Genomic DNA, 26309 nt, shown 5'->3' on the forward strand with positions numbered 1-26309 from the left:
TAGTTAGGAATTTATCCAGGACTGAAATAAGCTTAACAGCAGATTTCTGAATTGTATAGAAGTATGCTATTGCTTAAATACAGTCTTTTGCTGTAGGAAATGTTTCAGTTATGAAGATAACTGAAGTTTTTCAGAGATGTATCAATGCCAACACGCTTTAAACATCTCCTAGAAGACTTGTGTTTCTTTGAATTTCAAAATATGTCAGCAGTAATATTATTTTAAGGGGAAGATGGAGTCCTTCATCCCTGTCTGCTCTCTGTCTCATCCACGTTTGTTGCCAGCAAGTCATCAAATTGAGATAAATATTGCACCTTCTCATCTTTGGATTGTGGCACTGTGGGAGTGGCTTCTCTGTGCATAAATATCCACTGTAGCACTGGCAGTGTGGACCCAGCAGTCCTGTTCTGGCATGGGTGTCATTCAGGGGTCATATTTTGGGTAATTTACAGGAAACGGCATCCCAAGGCACTTCAGTGGTTTTTTTATCCGCAGTTGCTCACTTTTCTCTCAGGACTGGGAAATGGAGGTAGATCAAATCTAACAGAATTAATAGGTGGTGCCATTGGAGACCCATAGAGTGGGTTTGTGATATTCTGAAATACTTTAATGGAGTGGTATTTCTGTCTTCTGAGAAAACTCACTTTCTGGGAGTAATTTTTCTAACTTTCATTGACTGGGATGGTCCATTTATAGTAAGGTGTTAATTGAAAAAGTCACTTGCTTTGTTTACTGAAATCCAAAAGCACAGGAGATGATGCAGGTGTTACAATGTGCTCAGTGCCTCATGTGCTTTTCCCTCAGACTACGAGAACAGGACATTTGCTCAATTCCTACAGACGCGGAAATTGACCCCCAGCTTGCAGCACTTCATCCTTCACTCCATTGCAATGGTTTCAGAGACTGAGAGCAGCACTCTGGATGGTCTTCAGGCAACAAAAAAATTCCTGCAGTGCCTTGGCCGCTATGGCAACACCCCGTTTTTGTTCCCTCTGTATGGGCAAGGAGAGATCCCACAGTGCTTCTGCAGGTAAGCCCCACTTTTCCAGACATACCTTCCCTAAAGGAAACCCTTCACAGTGTAAGAGATGTCATTCGATAGGAATAATCCTGTTAACAATTTCATGTTGGTTTTATTCACTTTACATTTCCATTGGCTATGAAAATTCCCCCACTCAAAAAAAACCAAAACAAACAAAAAAAGAATTTGGACGTCACACTCCTGTAATACTTTGCAACAATTTTCATTGTATTACAAATTCAGCTTTGTAGCTGGTGGCTGTGGTGGCTGCCTGTGATAGTAAGTTAATAAGTGCTAGGAAATGAGAAAGCCATAATTTAACCCATATGTAGCTGCCCCTTTCTAAATCTGACAGAGGAGACTTAGAGTGGTATCTGTCCAAAACGGTGACACTGCATGTGGTTGAAAACATTTGTATTTGTGTCTTTCTGAAGCTGAAGGAACATTCATGTTGTCAGTTTGTGTTACTAATTAATGCTGAGAATGCATCTGCCATTCACAGGTAGATATGTAATAAAGAACTAGGTTATTATGAAAGAGGAGAATGGTGCCATGTGTCCAGTTTACAATTAGATTTAAAACAAAACCTAATTCTTTCACCTTTCTACATCACAGATTTACACAAACAGGGCAATTGATGTAAAATGATGTATTATGCTCTTGACATCATTTTGTAGCTCTCTCTAGAACACAAGGTTCCAACTCCTATGAATTGAACAGCAGAGAAGATCCCGTGCAGCCCCATTTCACTGAGCCGCTTCTACATTCTGACATCTCAAACAGCAGCCATATGTTCTCCACTCCTTGAGCCTTAGAAAGCAATTAAAACAAAAAAGCCCAGTTGATTCCAGGATAAAACAAGATCCACTTCAGCTCCTTTCCTTGAACTGTGGGCAGTGACAGCGTAGTCCTTACCCTGGCTCCTGAGGTGTCCCTGGGCCCGTGGTTCTGGCACAGGAGCTGGTGCTCGGTGCTTTTGGGGACCATCAAGGATCCGTGTGCAGAGGGTGGGCGGTTTTAATTTCAGTTGTTTCCAACAGTTCAACTGCCTTTTAAAAGGCTGAGGGATTTTTTTCATCTTTGCTTTTGCTGGCAAGCAGCCTTTCCATCTGCTCAATGTGGGTTTAATGTGGTAACCTGTAGGTCTGAAGTAAACATTAGCTCTGTTTAAAAAAAGCAGCTTTGCCTGGTGAGGCCAGTTTGTCTGAGTGATATATTTGTACATCAGTCCTTTAAATAGCAGTGCGGGGTCTTACCTGCTTTGTTTGGTGCTGGACAAGTTCTGCATTTTACATGTGTGCTACTATGAAATTGTGGTTTACAGCACATTGTTGGGTATTATCTTCCTGTTTGTCTCTGTGATAGATTCTGTTTCTCTTCTCCAGAACAGTACTTAAATTACTGCCAGAAGAATGGCCTTAGCAGCTTGAGCCTACTTGGCTGTTTATAGGATGGTTGCAGTCATATGTTGATAGAAACATTCTGGAATAATTGTGCTCCATTCAATAGCAATGTAACTTGCTACCATCTTTCATCAATAGCCTTTCATCTGTTCTTTAAGCGGTGTGTATAACGATGATTTTAGAAAGTGCAGACCTACATAATTAGGTGATTGGACAGACAATTTGTGAACAAGAATTGGGTGCAGGTAACTACTCTGGATACAGTCGTGCAACAGAACTTGTGTTTGTAGATTTTATGATGTCTTTGTGTCTTTATAGGGCTTCATATGAGGTATCTGTATGTGACCAGCAGATTAATGAATCAGAATATTTTCAGAGCCACTGTAGTGGTACAAGTTCAGCAGTTCGACTTTCCTTGGCTTCAAATACCTAGGGGAAAAGTAAATTCAATAATTAAAATTAGACTTTGCTTGCTTTTTTCTCCTGTAGATTCTTCTCCATCTAATTCTTTTTACATTCTTTAAATCCCTTTGGCTTTATTTTTTATTTAATGGCCAGCACATGCAGTTTTCTGATCTTTACCAGCAATATATTTCAAGAGTTAGCAGTAGAGGTGTCTAGAAGTATTATAAATATTCTTACCAGAAAATCATTCCATGATGACAGGAGTTCTTCAGATGGCCTGAACTTTCTATTTAAGATCATTGGTTGCTGCATTTTAGGGGTTTTTTTTGCTAAAATATGTAAGTTCTACAACAAAGAGGGTATTTTAATAGTTGAAGCAAATTAATCTGTCAAAACAAGAAGTAGTTATACTTTTAAAAGGTTTGTATTACAAATATTCTAATACAAAACTAATTTTTTAATTGTCTTTTTTTTTTAAGTGAACAATTTAGGAGGCAATCACAATATTTTTTGAGATTAACCACAATTTTTAAAGGTGTTCTGCCCTCAGGATTGTGTCTTGCTCAAAGTGAGCCATATCTGAAGAATCCCTCTGGGGCTGTGGAGTAAAGAGGCAACGCCAGAGCCTATAGATCACAGCCTGCAGCTTTTATCACCAGCTTATCAGAGGAAGGTGTCACCTGGCCTGTGATTTCTAACCACTGTTCTATATTCTGTTTTAATGTAAACCTCTTAAGCGTTTCTTGCAGCCAGTTACACTGTGTGTTCTCATCAAGGCTACTGTTATAAATGGCACACATGCATATTGATGGGAATGAGTCAAAGACATTTGTAAGTCACATCCTTGCATCCCAAATGAATCCTGCATAAACACTACAACCTTTTATAACTGCTGACGACACTCGAGTGAGCAGAAGTGCTCTTTGCTCTTTATTGGTTTAAGCAGGGATGGTTTAGTAGAGAAAATTAAACTTTTATATCACTGTAATGTACATCCCAATATGGTGAGGTACAGATGTGAGATTTCTTTCTCCATAAATTGGAGTCGTGGAACAAGGAAGGTCATTGGAAGCCTCCTGCTCTCCTGAGCTGACAAGCAGCAAAACTTTACTGACCCTTAACAGCTTTCTTTGCTTCCTTCTTGGTACAAAACTGTAATGGCTCTTCTTTCTAATGATGTAGCAATAGTCTGATATTTAGTAAAAAGGAATATGTAATATCTCATTCTTGAGCAAAACCCAAACAAGCCTTTACATCGGATACTGCGTTTGCTTTGTAAACACACTGAATTTGGGGCAGACCGGGCAAAGTTTCTCTTCAGTTTGGTTTCCGATTCTTGGACTCTTGCAAATATGAACATGCAAATGGAATTGACTTTTTGAGAAGCAGCAGTTTTTTCCCATGTGAAGTTTTAGAGGGAATTGGTGACTGTCCACTGTGTTGTCTCACAAAGGTTCTGTGAGTGACATGTTGTGTCTCTTGTCTCTTTGTTAAGAGTTACCCAAAAACTGACGGATGTGGGGGTGGCAGTAGGTGCTGGAATGTCCTCAGCTGCTTTGCCAGAGGACTTGGTGATTCCCTGACTTTTATGGGTAGTTGGTTAATGATGTGCATTTCTTATAAACAGATTTTGAACTTTTCCATTGTGTATTTGGTGGGCAGTGTCACCCTTTGTAGTAGTTCCTACAGATTCTGGCTGAAATTGTAATTTTTGTCTCCATGACAGTGACAGCAGTAATTCTGTGATGGAGGAAAGATCCGATTAAGACAGTTCCATCTCTTTCAGTCCCCGTATTTACAGGAAGATTAAGAGTCCAGGCTGAGATAAGATGGATAGTGTGATTGATTCCGAGGGTTCCTGTATATATTTAAAAATGAATAATAAGTTTTACCCTTACATGTGCTCTGTTATCTGCTACAGATGTCAGAGTTTCTGGGGTAGTCTCAAGTTCTTTAAAATACCCAATTATGTCCCTGTTACGATCTAGGAAGGTTTTAGTGGTCTGAAATCAAGACAGGACTTCAGGAAACCTAACTGCAATAATTTATTAAAAATTGGGTGCACCATCTTTTTCAGTTAAATCTCTACATGAGTATCATGTCTCTACATATTAGCAAGAGGCAGAACTTCCCTCTATGTGAATTGTATGATTTAGCATATTAATGAGAAATTCAAACAATGTTAATTCCTGGTGACAATCAGATGTGACAGATCTGAGTCTTTGCATGTGTGCAATTCCATGCAAGTGTGAAACAATCACAGGATTGATTTTAAAAACATAGTGAGATATGAGTTCAGTCCTCCATTTCAAAATACCTGATTTTCATATTTATCTATCTCTTACCACTTATAATTATTCCATTTCTTTGGACCAGAAAATGAAATTGAAATTACTGACAATTTGTCACTATTCCTTGGGTTGTGCTAAAATACTGAATAGTACAAGTAGCTGCAGTGCTTAATTGTTTTCACTTGCATTTCAGGGAAATAATAAAACTTCAAATGTAGTTTGGCCTTTAAAGACAAACTTGATATATTTCTCCTCACTTTGTTGGCAGATGAATGCAAAATGGGCGAGCAGAGTTAGCAGGATTGTTTGTAGGATCAGTTGTTTGTTTCTCCCTCTAAGGAGAAACTCTTTCTTGGGATAAACATGAGGGAAGTGAGATAATCCATCATTCTGAGACCTGTTCACTAGTGATGGATGGATAGATTGGTAAAGTAACTCAATAATCTTCATTTTTTTCAGGTTATTCACAGATCAGTGAGCCTTGTCGTTAATACAGCTATGGAATGCTTTTGTGTCCTTGCCCACATTATTTCTCAGAATTTGACAGGAAAAGACTTTTAATTTGGAAATAACCTTTGTTGTGAAATGCATTAAGTGCATGAAACTTGGAAAATACCTTCCCATTTTAGATTTTATCTTCTCAGTGAGTGATTGTCAATTCTTTGTTTAAAAAATTACTTACAAATATGAGAGCTTTTCTGCTCCTTGTTATTTCTGACTAGAAATTGTGTTCTGCAGGAGTTTATTCCTTGTGAAGGCCTTCAGCCATTAGAATATATCACATGGGATGCTCTGAATCATGTGGATGTTGTCAAAGTGTATTGATTTCACATCTCTAACTAGGCATGGAAAAGTTTTCAGTCAAGAAACTGTATTGAGGGGTCAGACTTAAATTGTCCTACTCTTCATTCTCGATCATCTTGATTCATTTTAAAAGCATATTTGGAACCTAAAAGCACAAAATACAAGTGGTATTGTGGTTTTTCAGAGTTTAATAATTAGGATAATGGTGATAATAGGAGGGAAATGTATCTTAATCTCTCATTTGGCATTGCCTCTTAACTGTCCCTTAGCAAGTAAATTCCTCCATGGTTGTGTGGGGATGTGCAGATTGTGCCTCACAAGGTCTTCCTGAGAATTCTGACTCAGGCATATGAATGTGTTGCAGCATTATCAGGTGACCTGGGCAAATGACAGGATTGTTTATTATTGGAGCAAATCTGAGACGAGGAGGCAAATTGCATTTAGCAGAGTCCTTTTCCATTAAAACACAGAAAACACGGAAAGGTAAAGGTAGCTTCCAAACCATGACAGAATTAGTAAAATAGCCCTTGAATTTCATTGAGGGTTAAGAGAACTGCAAGTTTTGTGTCTTTTCTGGAGGCAGAGAACACATAAATGGGTTTTATAGATGAGCTAATGCTTAGTGACTGGTTCCTAGTGCTTGGTTTTCGTGCCTTGCCCTGCAGTCCTGATGTCTCCAGCCTCTCTGGGAGGGCAGAGCTGTTGTGTAATTGGAGCTGAATGACCTTGGATGAGGAGCAGCTGCTTCTCCAACAAGGTCGATGGGGTTTAGAGCCAGGCAGGCCCCATCCTTCCACCTCCCCCAGAGAGGAGCCTTGGGAGTGCCTCTGCACTTCCCTGCCCTCACAGCAGCACAGGCACAACTGGACTCTTTTATTTCCCTTTTCCTTTTTCCCTATCCAGCTCTGTGGCAATTTCTTACAATTGCCACACTGCTTTAACCATAATTTCTAGGCCACTTCAATGTCTTGCCTGATGGATTCTCACCTAACTTTCATATAAATCATCTGTTTCTTAAGTCTAGAATTCCAGAGAATGATTCCTTACCTTGATTCACAAAGAAGTAGTGTTAATTGCAATATCCTCGACAAAATTAGGTTGATAATGTGGTTAATTTTAAGAAACAGCACCTTTATACTCTGATTGTGGGCATTCACAGTCTTTACAAAGTTCATGGCTCTGGAGCAACTTATTTTAGATGTAGTCTCAAATTCTTCACCTCAAATTTTGAGTTTTTGTTGGCATTAGCCTCATATTTTATCATGTCAGTCATTACCTTTGAACAGTATGTGGACTTACTTTGCAGTTTCTGGAAATAAAATTAATTCGTTCTCAAAGAGAGCTCATTCATGCTCTTTTTTGCTTCAACAAGTGACAATGCTTCTCTTAATAGTTTTATGAGATTTTTTTTCAGACTGTACTCTTACCCAGATAAATTTACCTAATTCTTCGGGACTTATAACTGTTTCCTAAAAGCATAATAATTTTTACTTCCAGGATTTTCTTGTAAATAACTTGCTAGGTTGATTTATTATTCTTTCTAAATACTTTATTTATGAAGGCTAAATCCCAGACTGTTTGTTTAAAAGAAAACAAACAACAAACCAAATGAAACATCACTTCTGCTGGAAAAAGCAGTTGTGTTTGAGAAAGCAAATCTAAAACTGGACAGAAATTTGATTACTGCTAGAATTTATTTGATCCAGAGACCTGTTACCATGGAGTAATCCAGTAATGAAGAGTTAGTTGATGGTGAAACTTGGCGTTTTCTGCTTTCAGAAGCTTTGGAAGATGCACTTCTTGCACAGATCTGTTTTCCCTCTCTACGCGTTCCATGTTGTAGTCACATTTAATTTGTTTTCTCATAAACCACAAAATTGGATCCTTCCACAGGAGGCTCTTCCCTTGATAGTCAGTGCTACACCAGAAGGAGACTTGGGCTTCAGGAATGCTTTTAAAGCTGAGCAGCTTCTCTTCCAAGGCAGGTTTTTGTAGGATTCATCCCTATATGTGTTAGCATTTCCTTCTGCAGCTTCACAGTGCTGTAACTCCAGTGCTTCTGAAACAAGGATTGTTGTTCTGTGGTTATTTTAAATGTGGAGGATGGGAGTTTAGTTTCATAGATGAATACCTGTAGAAAAGGATAGCTAAAAATGGGCATAACTACAGAAATCTCAGTGGTATTAATGACTTTCAACTGCATTTTTAGAAAAATTGGTCTCTCTTTTACGCATTTGTTAATGGATACAAGTAAGCTACTTCTGTACCACTCTTGGACTCTCTGAACAGCTGTACAAGAGTCATCAGTAACATGGCACTTTAATCAGCAATTAGCTGCTAATACTGCAGTTGTTTAAATTACAAACAGTTGAAATGAAAAGAGAGATTAAACATGGTCTTATTTTTTCAACAATTTCGTCAGGTTTAGAAACAGCCTAAGAAATCTACACTGGCACAAAGCAAGGCTGACATGTAGGAGCATAGAAATGTACAATGAATTAAGACTTTCATTGCGTCATCTTCTAACATTTGAATTTGGGAAAACAGAATTGGAATCTTGGGCCTATGAAAGGCAGCAGTGACTTGCCAAACCCTGAAACTTGCACATCACATAATAGGAACTCAAATGTTAAAACTCCTGAGATAGTTGCACTTCAGTGCAGTGTGTCTGTTCAGAATCCATGAACAATAAATACCAATCCTTGGCAGACTCTGATGAAATAGACTTAATTACCCCTATTTTGTAATTATGGGGAAAAGTGTACAGAGGGTCTATTTAGGGTCAGTGATAAGTAGGTACAGCTTTGTGCTCTGAACAAAATCAAGCACAACAGTTTTATCTAGTCACTTTTACTGGCAGATACTGTATTCACTACTAGAATTTTTCAGAGGATGTGAATGTGTATTTCTATATATCCAGTCTAAATTCCATGCAATAAAAAGGAGCAATTTCTTAAATGTTAAATTTGGTTCTTAAATCCCTAGAAAAGCTGTGAAATACGAAATGTCCTAAAACATGACCTATGACTGGGCTACTTTCTTTTTCCTAACCCCTCTCTCATCCCTGGCATTTTTTCCTGGAGCAGCCACCATTCCTGCCTGCTGGGTTTCTCCCCATGAGAAGAGTTTCCTGGAGCTGAAATGAGCCCAAGTCTTCGTTCTCCCCCCTGCCACCCCAGGGCGTTGATAGGCAGCTCTGCCATTCCAGCTCTTCTTCCTGCAGCATTTCCCAGTCACAGTCTGGTTTTCCACACTAAGTCAGGAGGGGAGATCTGGGGAAAGAAATCATCTTACTATGGGAGTCAAAGAGGTTCAAAGTACCACTTGTGAGTTAACTGAGTGCTGGTGGGTAACTGTGCTGGAACTTTGGGACTGGTTTAGAATTGTCATGTTGCTAATTGAATTTAGAACATAGGCTGATTCTTTAATCTTACAGGACCTTTTTAAATTTCACCGGAATAATGAATACAGCCTGCAGGAAAAAGTCAAAATATTTGACTCTTCATCTGCTTCCTTAAGCATTTATGTCACATATTTTCCTTTCCATAGCTCTCCAAATGCCAGGACAGTTCAGGATGACGTCGATTATTTTCTTGATTAGTTTTTTTGATGCTGTTTTTTGGGGGGAATTTTTGGTGTTACCCAGGTGGATGCACACACTGAGTTTTGACTTTGGTATGGGAACTCTGTGTTGGGAAGATTAACCATCAATTTTTGTAGCTGTAGCCATTTTATTTATTTGATTTGTCTGGACTCTACTTGTTAAAGTTTTTAGAACACAACAATATTGGAGGAAAGGCTGATGTTCCAGGGGCCTTTCAGGAAACACAGAATATAACATAAGAACCAGGTCACAGCTTGTTCTGTGTGTAAAAATAAATTGAAAGAGGACAATTCATTATTTCAGCACTTGCTGTGTTTTTCTTTGATCTTTCTCCAAAGCTTGCAGGGCTATACATGGAGTATTCAGCTTTAAGGAGAGAAGCAAGTAGTGTTTACTGTAGAAAAATATACAGTTAAAAAATAGTCAGAATTTAAATTAATCACGACATGCGTTTTAGAAAGTAGAAGACAAATTACATTCTAGAAATAAGAATTAGGTTTTGGTGTAAAATTATGTGATACAGTTTTAAAATTCTTTCAGAGTGAACTAAGGCTAAGTCTGTAATTTGAGTGTGTTTGTGGTATCTCTGTGTTGGGAATCGAGATGTCAAATGGAGAGACATTCTATTTTTGTTCAATTAATATCACAGCGCATTACATCAAAGCAGTAAACTCCTCTTGTATCAACAGATGCAGCAACCCTGAAGCCTATTTTCTCTCTTGTTACATTAGTGTTTAATTAAAGAAAACAACTAGTTGGAGGCAGTTACTTTCTGTGAAATGTAATGAAGATTTATTTTGTAAGTGACCTTCACTGTACTAGCTGAATCAGTAATCAGTAAAATTAATAGAATAATCAAATTATATACAAACTCATAAATCACTGGGAATGTACTGTCAAAACCGCAGCTTTTAATATGTCCTGTTGTTTCACAGCTGTATTAAAAATTGCAACTGCTGATTTCTGCCTCGATGGGGACTGAAATGGCATTTAAAGGCTGTATATGATGGAGGGCTACCAGGCCAAAAATTTCCACAACTGTTAATTTAGCTGTAATATGATTTGATGTCACCAGGGCAAAGTTGAAGCTGAGTACAGTGTTGTTGCTATCTTTCAGCAAAACTTGAATTATTGGTGGAGGCAGTCGCCAGTTAATTAGAGTAATATCAGTTTAAATGTCTGTCATTTAGGGTTAATGGTATCAAAGAGTTGCCTTGTACTTCAAGTGCAGTCAAATCATCTTGAATAGTCCATTGTATGAAAGTAATGCCAGCACAATGATTTTACTTTGTCATAAATTGTTGGGGTGCCATTTAGTTTAATATTTCAGTTTCTCTATTTAAATAATTTTGGCAAGTTCTTCCTAATTGTGTCATTTTTCATGCTAGGCTGTTTTAATAGGTGTTTTGGCTGTTTGTGATTGTTTAGCAACACAATCAAAATTCCTTTCTATTTCCATTTAAAAAGAGAAGTTTTCTGCTGGCCTATGAAAGCAGGTTGTGCCCTCCTCCCCTGGATAGCAGGTTACTCTTGGAAAGAAGTAATTCACATTTTTGTGCAGCCAAGCAGCAAAGTTCTTTCAAAGCATGCTAGAAAAATAAAGTGCATGTATCAAAACCCCCTGGCTGTGGTTGAAGTCAAAGGAAAACTGTAATTAATGTTTTTAACTAAGGAATCCCAGTTCTAGTTAAGTTAATAGCACTATTTTTACATGCAAGATATGAAATAAACTCCTCTGAGTTGGTTTGAAAGATCCTGATGTGTGCTGTGTCAGGCAGGAAGCCATGGATTGCAGCATTAGAGATAATAAACCCCTAGCTCTAGGGTCTCTCATAATTCTTCAGTGGATGTTTAACCTTTGTGTCATCTTCAACAATCTCCAAACAGCCAAGGCTGGGATTCATAGGATGGATCTCTGGTTTTCCATGAGTAGCAGGAGTGTTTTTAGGGAGCTGGATATTCCAGCGTGTCCCGTGGTACGTGGTGGTGCTGACAGCTGCTTGGGCTGCTGCCCTCGAGTGCAGAGATGGGCTTGGTGACACTGCAGGCCTTGGCGGGGCTGCACCAGTCCTGCAGTTCAGAAGGGATCGTGGGACTGTCTCTGCAATGGCTCATCTGACATTAGAATGACAAAATTACTGCCATTTCTGGAAGTTAGGTTTGCGAAGTGAAAGTTTTCAAGTTCATAATTTGTGGAGATAACAAAATGCTTTCACTTCAAAATCACAGAATCCCAGGATGGTTTGGGTTGGAAGACACCTTAAAGCTCATTCAGTTCCAACCCCCTGCCATGGGCAGGGACACCTTCTGCTATCCCAGGCTGCTCCAAGCCCCGTTCAACCTGGCCTTGGACACTACCAGGGATGGGGCAGCCACAGCTTCTCTGGGCACCCTGTGCCAAGGCCTCCCCACCCTCACAGGGATATCTTCCATATATGTAATCTAAACCTACCCTCCTTCAGTTTAATGCTGTTCCCCTTGTCCTGTCCCTCCATCCCTTGTCCAAAGCCCGTCTCCAGCTCTCTTGGAGCCCCTTTAGGCTCTGGAAGGGGCTCTAAGCTTTGCCTGGAGCCTTTTCTTCTCCAGGTGAACACCCCCAGCTCTCCCAGCCTGGCTCCAGCCCTGTGATAACTCAGTGGCCTCCTCCAGACTCCCAACAGCTCCACATCGTGCTTCTTTTGGGGGGCCCATCCTGTCAGTCAGTCAGTGTTACCAACATGCTCAGTACTTTGCCTTGCTGACCACCCACACTGACTGCAGTTAGTTGTGCTGGAGTAACCTTTGTGCTCCCTGTGTTTGCAGGCTGTGTGCTGTGTTTGGGGGGATCTACTGCCTCCGTCACGCCGTGTGCTGCCTGGTGCTGGACAGAGCCTCGGGACGGTAAGGGTGACATCAGGAACCTTCTGTTTATACACAAAACACAGGTGAAAAATGTCTTAAGTCAATTTAAAAAAAAAAAGATTCTTCAGAGATCCTCCTTGATATTAATAACATATCAACCTTGATTAAAAGTAATTTGTGTATAGGTCCTCCAGAACAAGGAAAGTGGCTCTAGAATATAGAAACTAAATTAATTTCCCTGTGATATTACTACAGCTCCTGATCACCCAAGCTTGGAAGACAAATCATTTCAGCTGCCGGGGGGCTGGTGATGAGTGATGTTAGTTTTCCTTGTGGCCTTACCTACTCTAATTGATTTTCATCAGATGACAACAAAGCCCTCTGTTATTGCATTTTTAAAAATGGAGCTCACCTAAAGACTCATCAGATTAATCTTTGCTGATAATGCATGTCACTCCAAGAGAAAAGACTTTAATGAGTTTTTAGGTAGATTGTTGTCATAAACTATGCTGCCCTCTTACTCCAGAATAAATTCTTTTACAAAAATATCAGGCCTGTAGGCAGGTTTAAAGTTGAGCTAAGAAAAATCAACCCAGAGTTTTTTCCATAGTGGCATTTTTCACACCTCTGTAAATGGCCATATTTCTATGATACACATTTTATCAGGTATTAGTCTAGCTGCAGACTTTGGCTCTCTGTTTGCAGCTTAGTTTCTATAATTGAAAAGTTCAGGATGTTTTGTAGAAAATTTAGAAAATTAATTGAGAAATTATGTAGTACCAATTTATTAGGAGAATGAGTAGTTAAATAATGGTGGTGGTGTGTTTACTTCCCAGTTGCTCTGCAATTCCTTGAGCACAGTCCTTGTAGCTGCATTTGTGATGACATGGTCAAGTAGTAGCTGTTTTGCCTGAAATTGTATAAACTCCAGATTTTATCTTTCTGCCAGTTCCTGAAGATTCTGGAGTTCACTGCACAGTTGTAGACTTTGAGATGTAAATGTGGTAGTATTTCATCGTGTGTGTTGTTCCAAATACATGGTTCACGTGCAAATTAAACTGTCTCTTTCAGAAACTCTGTCATTTATTTTAACACTGATACTTGAACTGTTACTGTAGGAAGGTTTATATTCCACTAATCTTTAAACAGTTAAATTGCTCTTGCAGGGGTACAAAGCTTACAGTTGGTAGCAACTTCCAAACCCCACTCTGTGCAGATCTTAGCTGGTCATTGGTACTGGTTGCCCCAGTTTCCAGCTTCTTTGGCACATCCTGAAGAGCTTTGAAATCAATGTTTTCTTTATAAGGTTATGTGTGTTCCAGAAAAGCCGGAGTGCAGCTTTTCCATTTACCTGCTTCTATTTTTTTAATATAAGTTCCCCAGGATTCAGCATAGGTGTCAAGTGTCTTTTTAGGCTTTTACGCTGTTAAATAACAGATTTATGAGGAGCAGAGTTATTGAAATACTTTAAAAGATTTTACCAGACTTTCATTATTCCAAAAACACTGAGCTTCTAATAATGCCATTATCTGATGGTGAATATGAAGAAGGACAACACATCCAGGATATCCGTTTCCTTTATCTTCTGTTTCCTTCTGGCTGTTATCTCCTTCCTCACCGTGTATTCCCTCCCTGCACCAGCTTGTACTTCCTCTTGACTTTGGGCTTCAGTGTTTTGCCTAATAAAAATCAGCTATCAAGTTGTTAATGAGGCTATTTATGAGTTACTGAGCTTTTGAGTCAACAGACCATTCATAGTAATTGGTGAGAGGTAAATTCATATCTGGTTGTCAGTACAGCTGGCTCTGTGCTTGCAGAGGCAGCTTCCCCAGGTTACAAATGGCTCCCACTCAGCACTGCAGAAATGCCTTGTGCAGTGGTCATTACCAGTTTATAGCACTTTCCACAGCCCTCCAGGCTTCATCCGTGCCTTAAGGCACTGATTTTTTCCTCTATTTTTAATATTCCTGGTTTAGTACATGTAAGGAAAATACATACTTCTATCTAGAGCCTTGATTTTCTCCTAAAACTTTTAGGTTAGAGTTTAATTAAATCTAATCTGAATTAGTCTCTAAATATCACCAAAGTTTATTCCAACTTTTTTCTAGACATGGCTAACATTGCTTTTTCACATTTTCCTGCCTATACCTGTATATACAGAGAACAAGTAGATTTTATACCCAGCTCTACAATTATTTTTATGCTTTTTCTATAGTCCTTTTTATAGTTTGATTTTTTTCCTATTTGAAAATAAGATTCAGGGAAGACAGGGTGAAAGAATAGAAATCAGACATCCCTATTTTAAGGTTTTAGTAATGCACTTGAAAATACCTGCTTTTTACATACTGTACCAGATCTGTTTTAATAAGTTTGCAGAACATACTGAGTTCTTGGTAGAACTGTGATGCTCTGATGGAAAATAAAAAACACATCATATTTATAAGGTTGAGGAAAAATGCGTACTGAATGTATGAATGATAATTTTGTTGTTTTTCTCTGTGTTTATTGTATGTCACTTTTTGGGGTACATATAAAATTTCATCATAATGGTAGGCATTTTATATTGATCACACTTCACATATGTTTCCAATTACATAATTCTGCCTCAAAATGGAGGAGATGTGATAAATGGACATTTATACATCTGTGATAAAAAGATAGAGCAAACAGCCAGTAATTTACATATCTGCTGAAATACTGCAGACTGGCTTTGTCAGTGCTGCTGAGTCCATTTCAAGGATGTCGCCCTTAGTCCATTAGTTTGGATAATGAGCCCTATAAAGTACATTTATAACTCGTGGCACTGCAAGGAGATGGATTCTAATTTTCATCCTTTTATCCAGACACATTGAAAGAAGGTCAATGGAGGGTTCGCTGTGATTCATTGTCGCAACACAGATCAGATGACAGAGACCTGATAATGTCAGTGCAGGAGTGTTTGCTGCATTTGGAAGCACTACTTGAAAGAAATTCTCTGAGCATCACCCTTTGAAGTAAAGTGGGACTGAAATTAAAAGCGCTCTCTCTCTCTCAGTTTAAAATCTTATCACATATGTGACCTGCTGCTATTCCTGAACAAAGGAGAGGAAACAGCACTTAGCAGGAAAATAAAACGTGTCGTTGCTTTTGCTGGCTTTGAGTGATGCAACATGACATTTAATCAACCTTTCCCCTTCCATAATGTTTGGGGGGTGGCAGGGAAATTGTTTCATAAACAATAAGAAAGGTTATAATTAGAAATGAGCTTCAGCAGCTCAACTTCCTTGTTTATTTGCAGTATTCAAATGAGAGCTCAAGAATAAAATCAATGGGGTTAACAGGAAAAACTTCTTAAAGTTGCAGGTGAAACACGTTAGATAGAATTTGAAATTGAAGAATGTTAGATGATAAACAGTGCTTGTACTGTTGTCAAGGTACCTGTTGAATTTGAGTATAGGAATATATGCCTGTGAGGTCAGCATTAGAAGTTATTGTTACAAAAACATGTTTAATAGTCATAAATCTCTTACATTTATAGATGAGGCTTGTGTGTTCACCCTTTTTCAGTTCTCAGGTTGTAGGAACAACTGGTTTACCAGAGCTAGTGGCAGCTGATTGCTATTACCTATTTAGGTTTGGGTTTATAGATCATTTTAATCACAGAAACTGACAAATAGCTTCAAGTTACAGAAATGTTCATTCCTAAGGCATAACTTGCATGTCAGATACTCCACAGATGAAGTTGCAGTATGATAAAACACAGGTAAATCTGTACATGATCTCTGTCTCAGGCATTGTGTTCCTTTGGATGTTTCCCTGTACATGCACGTGTGTAAGTGTGTGTGAAAAAATTCACTGGTTTAAGTCCTGTATGTTAAATTGTTGAAACATTGAAAAAGTAATTCAGAAGAATTTAATTTTAAGAAAAAGTAATTTTCATTCCCCAAGAAGAAGTTCAGTAAAGCTAATTTGCTTTATTTATTTATACAGTAAATGTTCTGATAGTGTAGAAGAGAACACAGACCATGGATGTAGAATCAGCAGTAGAGGTTACTTTAGTGAGTATCTGTGTGCAGCCTCCCTTTTCTTCACCTCATATATATGATGTAGCTTCATATGTCATATATACGTCTGAAGTTTGTTCTTTCGTAGAGAATCTTCCCCCTTAAAATCTGCAATTTGTATTCTCATTTAAGATCACTGAATGGCTTCATTTCTGTGGTTTGCATTTCTGTCCCACTTCTATTTCTGCCCCTGTTCTGTGGAGAACATTTGTGGTGTTCTTAAAACACCAGGACTTAGTTAATCCCTTTGTGTGTAGCTTAGAGATAAAGGGTATATTTAGTCACAAATAGAGCAACTCACTCTTGGAACAGTCTGATGCACTCATTTGTCAGGAATCTTTCCTAAATCTCTTAACTTAATTTGCTATTTAATTTGCAAATATTATTGTCAAAATAAACGTGGTTTTGGTAAAGGTGTCTGCCTCAGAAAGAAACCCCACTGTAATAGGGTTGTACTGACCAAGTAATTCACAGTTTTGTTTTTTTTAGGTATTATGAGGTAAGAAATGTACAACTAAATGCCAGTATTTAATATAAGTGTAAGCTTATATTTTCTGTGAAAAGTGGCCAATTAATTAAAGTTGGGATATAATTTTCTGTATTGGTATGGCATGTGGAAAACTGCATATACCAGGTAGAGTGTGGCAGTCTAGGATTTAGTGATCAGTTGAGTTGAATTCGTTTAGGGGTTCACATGTTCAAGAAATACATAGCTAAATTAATTGAAAGATGTAAATACTGTGCTGTATAACTCAATTTTAAAAACTTATGCATTCTTTTGTTACCTTACAGCAAAATTTCTTACTGTGGGTTGGGTTTTTTTTTAAACAGGTGCAAAGCTATTGTGGATCATTTTGGACAAAGAATAAGTGCCAACTATTTTATTGTGGAAGATAGTTACCTCTCAGAGAGCACATGCACAAATGTGTGTTACAGGTACATGGTAAAACAGAAAACACAGTCCATTTCTTTAAATAAGTATGTAAAGTACCCTGCAAGTTAAACTGAGGAGCCTCCTGTCCAATCCTTCTTTTTTGCAGTACAGTTCAGTTCAGTGCATAGTATTTCTCTTGTATTAACTGGAGGATATACTGTGTACTTTCTATATTCAGATTTTCTTCAATTGTCATTGAAATCATATTCCCTTTTTCCATATAAAAGATCCAGGAGCTCTAAATGTGTTAGGAATTCTGTATTTGCTAAAAAATGTTTGGAAGGTGAAGGTGCCAGTTGCTGTCCTGGCTTTAAATTTGTTCAGCTTTAGGCAAGTACTAAATTTCATTGTTTTCTGTGATTTGATTGTTGTTGCCAAAAGCAGCTGGCATGCACTGCCTCTGTCTTCAGAATAGTGCAGGTAAGGGATCAGCAAAGCTGTGGTGGTGAGGGCAAAGCAGAAATAACCCTGGGCACTGCAGGAGCACAAACTGCAAGTGATGAATGAACTCCACCCTGCTGCATTTCCCCTTCATCCCAAGGCTCCTGTGCTCTTTGGAACATCACAAGTCCTTAATGTGCTTCTGCTAATCTTGATCGAATAAGCAAAAGAACTTCTTAAAAAACAGAAGGTGGCTGTTTGATACAACTGCTCTGACTCATTCATCGCCTATTTTGGCCATTGAAAATACTACACTGATATTCCAGATGTGTTTCTGCTTCAGCAACAGGGAAAATATCCCACTAAGAATCATAATAATAAAGATTATATAGTGAAATAGCCTTTGTGTTACCAAAACTATGATTCTAAATTATTGGTTTTTACATTTTTGTTTTCATTTTTTACTTTTCTTTTTTGTTTTCATAATTACTTTTATTGTATCATTATTTTTAAATCATTATTTTATTTAATTGTAGGCAGATCTCCAGGGCAGTGCTCATTACAGATCAGTCTGTACTGAACACAGACTCAGAGCAGCAGGTACACACCAATTCTGTATCACTTGTCCCTTTGTGTATTGCATGTGTTAATATTTAGTTGTTGGTAGGAATTGATTCATTAATTCAATTTCGTTTGTGCTTGAATCAAGATCTGTAGTTAGCTCTCTGTACTGGTAATTGTTTAATCTGTTTTAATCTCTATAAAACTATTACAAATTTTAGTTTAGTTTAGTTCAGTGACTGCAATTTTCCTGTTTGGCTCACACTATAATTAATAGAGTTTCTAAGCCGCTGTCTTTAATTTTAATTTTGCTTGCTTTTTAATAAACTGTTACCCTTAATATTCTGTTAGTTATTTATCTTGTCTAAACTTTGTTCAAAGTTCCTTTGGTTTTTTTAAACATTCCTTTTTGCAGTTTCAAGTTCTCATTGTACACTTTCAGACCCTTTTTTGGGTCTGCATTGTCAGTCTTTGCAGTCGCTAATTTTAGAGGATATTAATCAGTGTTGTGTTTCTTCTGTCCTAATAAACCAGAAAACCAAGCTGTGTAACTGTCTGCAGTTTCTTTTCACCTTCAGTGAGGACTGTGCTGGTTGCCACATCCTCCAGGACACTTTGTTTTCCCACAAGCTCTTCTTTCTGCTCCGCAGGTTTCCATCCTGACAGTGCCTCCCTTGGAACTGGGCAAAGCAGCAGTTTGTGTCATTGAGTTGTGTTCCTCCACCATGACGTGCATGAAGGACACCTGTAAGTAAAGGAGATTTTCCCCTTTGGCTCTGTCAGCTCTGGAACAGAACTGAAAATCTCTGTGTTGTTCCTCTGCTGCACAGAACGCAGGGAGCGGTGGCTTCCTGGGATCGTGGAGCTTCATGGACTCATTTTCACTTACACAGGAATGAATCCTTCTTCAGGAGATAAAAATAGTATTCCAAAGCACATGAATCTTACTGGCAATTTGTCATTTGGTTTTTTTGAAAATGAGCTCCCTTAGCTGAACTATTAAATGGAAATACCTGAAATACACTGTATTTGGGAGCTTTTTATCTTCTGGAAGGATTCTGTTGTTGGCATTTTGTGTGAACTTGAAATAAATGAGCGATAAAATGTTCATTTAGGGTATTTATTAGAGTAGAAGTAGAGGTTACCTTACCCAATTCTTTTTAACAAGAAATAGTAACTGCAATAATAACCAATTTATTTTGCTGTTAAATAGGCTTGAAGTAGTTCTTTGCATATGAAAGAAGAGTAGAGTAAATGATAAGTTGCTCAAAGTTATATTTCCTACTAAAATAATAGTAAAAAATATAAGCTTATAATTAATTAAAAACTTAGCACTATAAAGCATATTGTTAATATTTATCATTTAAATAGCTGATTTTTTTTTTTTATTAAGGGTCCACAAAATATATATAGCAGTAAGTGAAACTAATGAAGGATTGATGTTCAATAGATCTGAAGTATTAGTTTCAGGAGAATTTTTATGGTGCTGAAATATTAAGGTTTCTGTTATTTACTTTTCTCCATAAATTCCTTTCATTTCAGAAGAGAAGGTACTGCCTTCCTTAATGAAATTTGTCTTCATATATTGAAATAATAAAGTTCTGTATTAGGCATAGCTGAGTTCCAGTTATGGGACATATTTCATAATTTTTTAAAAAACTTTTACATCATTATCTGTAAATGGGTTTTAACCTGACTGATTTCTCCTTGGAACAATTATTTAAGATAAGTATACAAATACATCTACTCTTTGATCACACTGCACAAATGACAGGCACATCATCTGTATTGCCACTTGAGTGGAACCAAACTCCTTCACTTGCCCTAAAAATGGAGACTGTAATGATGAAATCAGGAACTGAGCTCATCGTTCTTCTTGCTGGGAGAATTACTTGAAGACAAATGTTGGCAACCACTGTAACTAATGCAGTTATACCTGAGTAAATCAAATATAATCAAAATATATACTGATGACTGTGACTCATAACCATAACCTTAAAGATAATAAAAAAAGATTTTATAGAAAGTAAATGATGTGAACTTTAGTGATTTATAGCTGGGTTTTTTGAGGAAAGAATAGATTATATTACAGTGTTTGGGATTGGAAACATCTAGTTAAGGTTAGGGGGAGACTTTGATTATCACCACCCTTTTCCTTTTACTTATTTTCTTGCATATTCCTTCAGACAGAAGGTTTGGTTTGGGTTGAATAAAAAAATGAAATAATGTTTGAATAGACTCTGTATGTGTGCAACCTGAAAGTAGAGGAGCATGAAGGGTTAAATTTCTGTTCCTCATGGAACCAGGGTCAAGAGCTGTGTGATGTACAGGAAAATGATGACAAGAAACACAGCCAGGCTTCAGACAGAAGAGAGAAAAATGTCATCTAGATTCAAAATAATGCCAGAGCTCTGCATTGCTTTTAAATGGATCAAAAATTTACAGTAATGAAGAAGAAACTAATCAGTTTATACAAAGTTATATTTAATTTCTTCATGATTCGCTGATGGACACTACTCTGGTGAGAGGTTTCCAGGAGCAAATGAGTCCATTAAGGTGGTTTTATGAAAAGCTTTAAGGTGAGACTTTTAAATATGGGAATGAATGGCTGGAAAATCAGGTGGGGTAAAGCAGCTGGTTCTGTGTCTGACCAGAGGCCAGTGGGACAGAAAAGGGTCAGGAGCCACATCAAGTGATTCTCTAAGGAGGCAGCAACTGCAGAGTCTGCAAAACAGAACAAATAAAGGAATAGTTCAGCAATAGTTCCTCCCATCTGAGAAGTGGAGGAATGAAATGTTGTACAAGGGATTGCGTAGTCATAGCGTACATCACAGAAGTAACTTAGAGAATTCTGAGGTGTTTCCAGAGTTTCTGTGTGCTGTACATACACGGTATGTCCATAGTACAGCACTTCCCTGGCTTAAAGGAAGTGATTTTATGAAGAATTGTGATTTCTAAAAGCCTGCTGTGCTTAATAAAAATTCTAAATGTTGTTTATATATCTTGTGTATTGGTGATTGGAATTAGTTTGTGTTCTCTTTTCACAGATTTAGTCCATTTAACCTGTCCATCAACTAAAACTGCAAGGGAAGATTTAGAGCCTGTTGTACAGAAGTTATTTAATCTAAATACAGAAAAAGGTAAAAATAAATAAATGATGTATTAATGATATTATTTTACATAATTATAATTTACCCTTGTAAGTAAAGTATCTGTTACTGACTTCTTCAGCTGTGGCTTAAACTTCAGTATGCAAGGACACGACCATGAGTGTCTGGGAAGTTCTTAATTTTCACACTTTTTTTTTCCATGAAACATATTTGCTGTTCAGCACATCCTTGAAAGGTGCAGTAGTGAAATGAAATGTTTGTGAAGCTGTTTTTCCACACTTTCCTGGTTTTAGTGATTTCTGTCACCTGGGTGTCCCTTATGAAAGTTACCAAAAACCCAAAAATTAGGGATCTGCCTTTCTCCTCCAGCTGCCAGGTGTGCTCAGTGATGGGAGCTGCTTGGGTTGCTTTTGCCTCCTCTTATTCTCAGGCTGTTGCTCAGCCTCTTGTCTTCAAGTGTTTCCTTGTTTGCTGTTTGAATTGAAATTCTGTGGATTCTGCTGTAAGCAGTGGAAGCTTAAAGTTGTTCTGTATTGTTACCACAAAGATAGATTTCCAATAATGAACTGCTTGGCCCTAAATTGAAGAAATCTTGACGGCTAATTTTATGAACTTTGGCCTTGAGATGGACAATTCCACACCTCAGAGGAAAGCAGCTGCTGATGGAGCAGTTGCTGTCTAGAAGGAAGTAGTTCCTGAAATACTTGGGTTAATTCCACACAAGTTTTTGAAATTTTAGTCCTGAGATCTTGAATTTAACCGTATTTGTGGTAGGTGCTCACAGAGTAGGTAGTGTGCATAAGGGAGATGCTGCTGTGTTCTAACCCTGGCAAAAGCATTTTAAATACAGTGTGCCCATGCTGCAAGGCAGTAAATCACAGTTCTTTTGTGAGAAAACAATGCTCAGCTCTCAGTGACAGGGGTTTTGTTGGTATAAATGCAAGTTATTAAGATGTGGGAGTACTTCATAATATTCATAAGTGCTTTGCCTTTAATATGTAGAAAACATCTTGGGTTTGTAAATAGAAAACTTCATTAGACTGGAGAGTTGCAAACATTTCTCATTTGTTTATTTGTTAATTTAAAGCTTGCTAATTTTCAACTTTTAGTATTTAACTTCTATCTTCAATTTTCAAGACAGTGCCATGTGTTTGAAAGACTTGGTGAAGAGAAGATCAGCTTAGTGTCTTCTAATCATTTGGGGAGGGGTAACATTAATCTTAATGTTTAAAGTGATCCAGTTCCGAAATGATAGATTGTTTAGAAGCTGACTGAAATTCTTCTGTAGAAACTCTGTGATCATAGGGGTCCTCAGGTGCACTGAGGCACTGAAAAGCCAGTTTTCCCTGACACATAGGCCTTTTTATCATCAGGATGAGGTAGTGGTCGTATTTTAATTAAAATGTCAGAACAAATACTGTTGGAGTTATTGAAAATGAATCACCAGATAAAGTGAGCACTGGGCCATGGCAGGTCAAAGAGGCAAAGTCACCTGGAGAAGAGGACTCCATTCATTTTCCTGCCTAAATGAGGAAGAAGTAACTTTTATGAGCAATGTGAACTTTTAAATATATTAAAGAGCATCTTGCCCTGTATTAAGGCTCAGACTTTCACAGGCTGATGAATTTAATTTATATTTGAAACTGTTCAGTATGGGTAGCACCTATTTTTTTTAAAAGATACTGAAGGAATAGCATAGATTTATCTCTTTTTTTGTAATTCAGCTGCTTTAAAATACTGTTTTGAATGCCATGGTTATGAAGAAGTTTCTTCCTTGGAAAGAAGTAAATCTCACAAAGTCTTTTACAAGCTTCATTTATTTTAGAGGAAGTAAAATACAAGAAAGGGGACAGCAAATATTCCAAACAAATAGTATCTGTTAAGCTCAAAATCTGTGTTGTGTATTCCTCCCTTGCATTCTGGACTGTTAAAAAGTGACCTTCATCTTCCCAGAGGTTTTTCTGCCTGTGTGCAAAGGGATTATAGGAATGTGCAAATTACTGCAGGAAGGGACAGATTATGAGCAAGTAAGTTGAGTTTGCGATGATTTTGTATTCCTGATGAGTCTTGCAGCACAGTACAACCCTCAGTAAGTGAAGATAAATACAAATTAGGCATTTATTTTTCATTTAGCAGCACTGCCACAATTAGAGATTCTAGGTACAAAGATAAACTGTGAAATGAGAGGGGAAGAAATGACACATCAGAAATATCTGTGCACAGGGAATGCAATGCCTTCGAGTTGGCAGAGCCCAGGGAGGACTTGCTCAGTCTGTCATGTGCTCTGGGAGTTTATCCCCAGTGAAGGAGATAATGTGAGAGGTGTTAAATTTAGACCAGGTTTCTTGGTGTAGGGTGCTTGTAGTGATAACTGCTGCTGATGTGGTGTAGGGTGTGCAGAGTAAGTGGAGTTTTTATAGCTGTAGTTGGAAAGGAAAAGTATGATGAAGGAGAATCACAGAAAGTTAAATAATTGGCTTTTTAAGGAACAAAAATACTTTATTACAGTAACTCCATGTTAAAAATCTGATTTCCAGTACGCTAGATTACATATTTACCTTATCACACAACAACACTGATTACTGCAAACACTCCTTTTCCTTTTCAGAGACTGAAAATGAAGAACTGGAGAAACCTAGAGTCCTCTGGGCAGTCTACTTCAACATGAGAGATTCTTCAGGAGTTGAGAAGAGTTCCTATGCTGGCTTACCCTCCAATGTTTTTGTGTGCTCTGGGCCAGACTCTGCTTTAGGAAACGACTGTGCTGTCAAACAGGTAGGGCAGAGCAGATTTGGCTGCAGAAGTTTAATTTTAAAGACATAAGTCCAATATGGTCTGGGTTATTCTGTTTTATGCAAAAATATACATGATAACTGCAAAATTATAAAACTAGGTAGGTGGAGAGATCAGGAAATAGCCACAGTCTTTCACCTGGAAGGTAAAGGAGGAGGTACAGTACAAATCAAAGCCAGAAAATCCAGCCTACAGTTCAAGTTGGAAGGATCACCAAAGAAGTTTAATACTTGCAGGACAGTCACAAAGCAAAAACTTACTGGGGAAAAACCCAACACAACTCCTAATGTGATGGATTAGGCCTCCTGCCTCAGTTTTCCTTCTCTTTGCCTTGGTATCGCTGTAATACAGAATTTTCCTTTCAGAGATCCCCTGGATAAGGAAGGCACAAATTCTGAGGCAGATCCACCCCAGCAGCCCCTGTGGTGTCAGGGCACTTTGAAGACAGGAGAACACTTCACAGCTTTGGAGGATTAAGTGTCACTAGGCATTTTTAAAGCTGTGTTTTTAATGGCCATGTTCAGACAATGTGCATGTGCTATCTTCTAACCAGTTGCAGGATTTTTTATGACTAAGTCATAAAACTCTTAAAAATAAGATTTTGAAGTGGAAAGGCTGACATAGCCTGAACTGCAGGGTCAGAACAGTGTTATTAAGGGCTAATGGTATCCTTCATTTTGCTTTTACAAGGCAATAATTTGCTTCCCAGAGAGATAAAGAACTGTAAAGACAAAAAATAATGCAAGACAATTATTATGGTCGCAGTTTTAAATTGTAAATGTATTCCCTTCTAAATTTGATTTTTTCAAACTGTTGTTTAAAACAGGCTATGTTAAAAACTGATTAAATACACTTGAAACCCACCTGTTTCTGATTCTGATAGCCACCTTTTCTAACATTCAGGTTTGTCTTCCCTTAAGAGCTTTTTTTCTTACCAGTGAATAATGGTGGGATAGATCAGGCCCGGTTCTTGGTGCTGTAGTTCAGCCTTTGTGTTCAATCTGTTGGCCATCAGAGAGATGCTAAGCAGATCTCAGAGGAGGAGCCATCAAGAGCCTAAATTGCTGTCTTTTAGACAAAAATAGAGCCTGTGTTTTTCTGAACCTGATTTAAATTTTGAAACAAATGGTCTCAAGTTAAAATGGAAAATATTACACTGTAAACATGTTTCTAATTCAAAGTCATATGTGAGAGCAAAGTGAAGAATAGGCTGAAGATGAAGCAGAAGTCACACCATGCAGGGACCTTGTGGACAAGTGGAGGAGGGAAATAGTTTTAAGTTGGTGGTGTGTCTTCCTCTCCCAAATCACTCTCATCCTTCTAGGAATGGGATGGGAATCTCCAAACAGGAGATATTTGCAAACTCATGGATCAGAACAGTTTTAAAACAGCCGAAAATCCAGTGCGTGTATTAGTCTTGAAGATAGCCTGGAAAATTATATCTAATTTCTCTAATCATTTTGGGATTAGTGTTTTAGTGATACTTGCTGTGATTTATTTCTTCATTCCTGTTAGTATTGCTGAATTCTGTTTGTCATGCTGTGTGATTGCACTGCTGATACATTATTGGGAAGGCAAGACCACAGCTCTTACAGACAACTCTCCATCTACACCTCATATACAAATTACAGCACTCTTGTTTTATTGTAATTCTGTGTTCAGTTCCTGGTGTGATATTGAATTAATGTTGATGGTTGCATTTAGTTGCCCTGAGGATAGGCTAAATGAAATGAAGATGCCATTTATGATCCTTTCAAACTCTGTATGTGTGGATCCAGTAAAGCATCTGGCTTCCAGTTTTCTGTGTTTTCATTCCTGCAACCTGACATGAATTATTATGAGCCAAAGTAATATATTCCCTGACATATTTCAGGCTTCTGAGTCATCTTCATGGTCATGAGAGGATGTACTAAAACTGTCAGGCCAATATTTGTGCTTTAACCTGTTTATTTTCTATCTCTGGAAGGATTTCAGAGTTAATCAAGTGTTGTTCGTTTGGTAGTGGTCCCTGTAAAAGTTGTTGTGAAAGCCCACACAGTTTATCCACAGGCTGGGATACAGTAAAACAGGAACAGAATTTGGTTTTATTCAACTTCAGCTACTGGAATTTCTATGCAA

The 26309-nt window shown here is 38.0% G+C and overlaps 1 protein-coding gene across 1 annotated transcript in view; it reads left to right on the top strand.

The window, feature by feature from the left end:
* The window catches only part of CHM (CHM Rab escort protein), a 56025-nt gene that overhangs the window by 25452 nt on the left and 4264 nt on the right, over positions 1 to 26309 (top strand). The window contains exons 8-14 of the mRNA XM_082289224.1: positions 805 to 1030; positions 12331 to 12408; positions 17244 to 17348; positions 18264 to 18327; positions 18939 to 19035; positions 21336 to 21428; positions 24007 to 24173. Coding sequence (XP_082145350.1) covers positions 805 to 1030; positions 12331 to 12408; positions 17244 to 17348; positions 18264 to 18327; positions 18939 to 19035; positions 21336 to 21428; positions 24007 to 24173 — 830 coding nt within the window. The remainder of the gene's footprint in view (positions 1 to 804; positions 1031 to 12330; positions 12409 to 17243; positions 17349 to 18263; positions 18328 to 18938; positions 19036 to 21335; positions 21429 to 24006; positions 24174 to 26309) is intronic.

This window comes from Coloeus monedula (assembly GCF_965178545.1).
Source record: "Coloeus monedula genome assembly, chromosome: 12".
Classification (NCBI taxonomy): domain Eukaryota; kingdom Metazoa; phylum Chordata; class Aves; order Passeriformes; family Corvidae; genus Coloeus; species Coloeus monedula.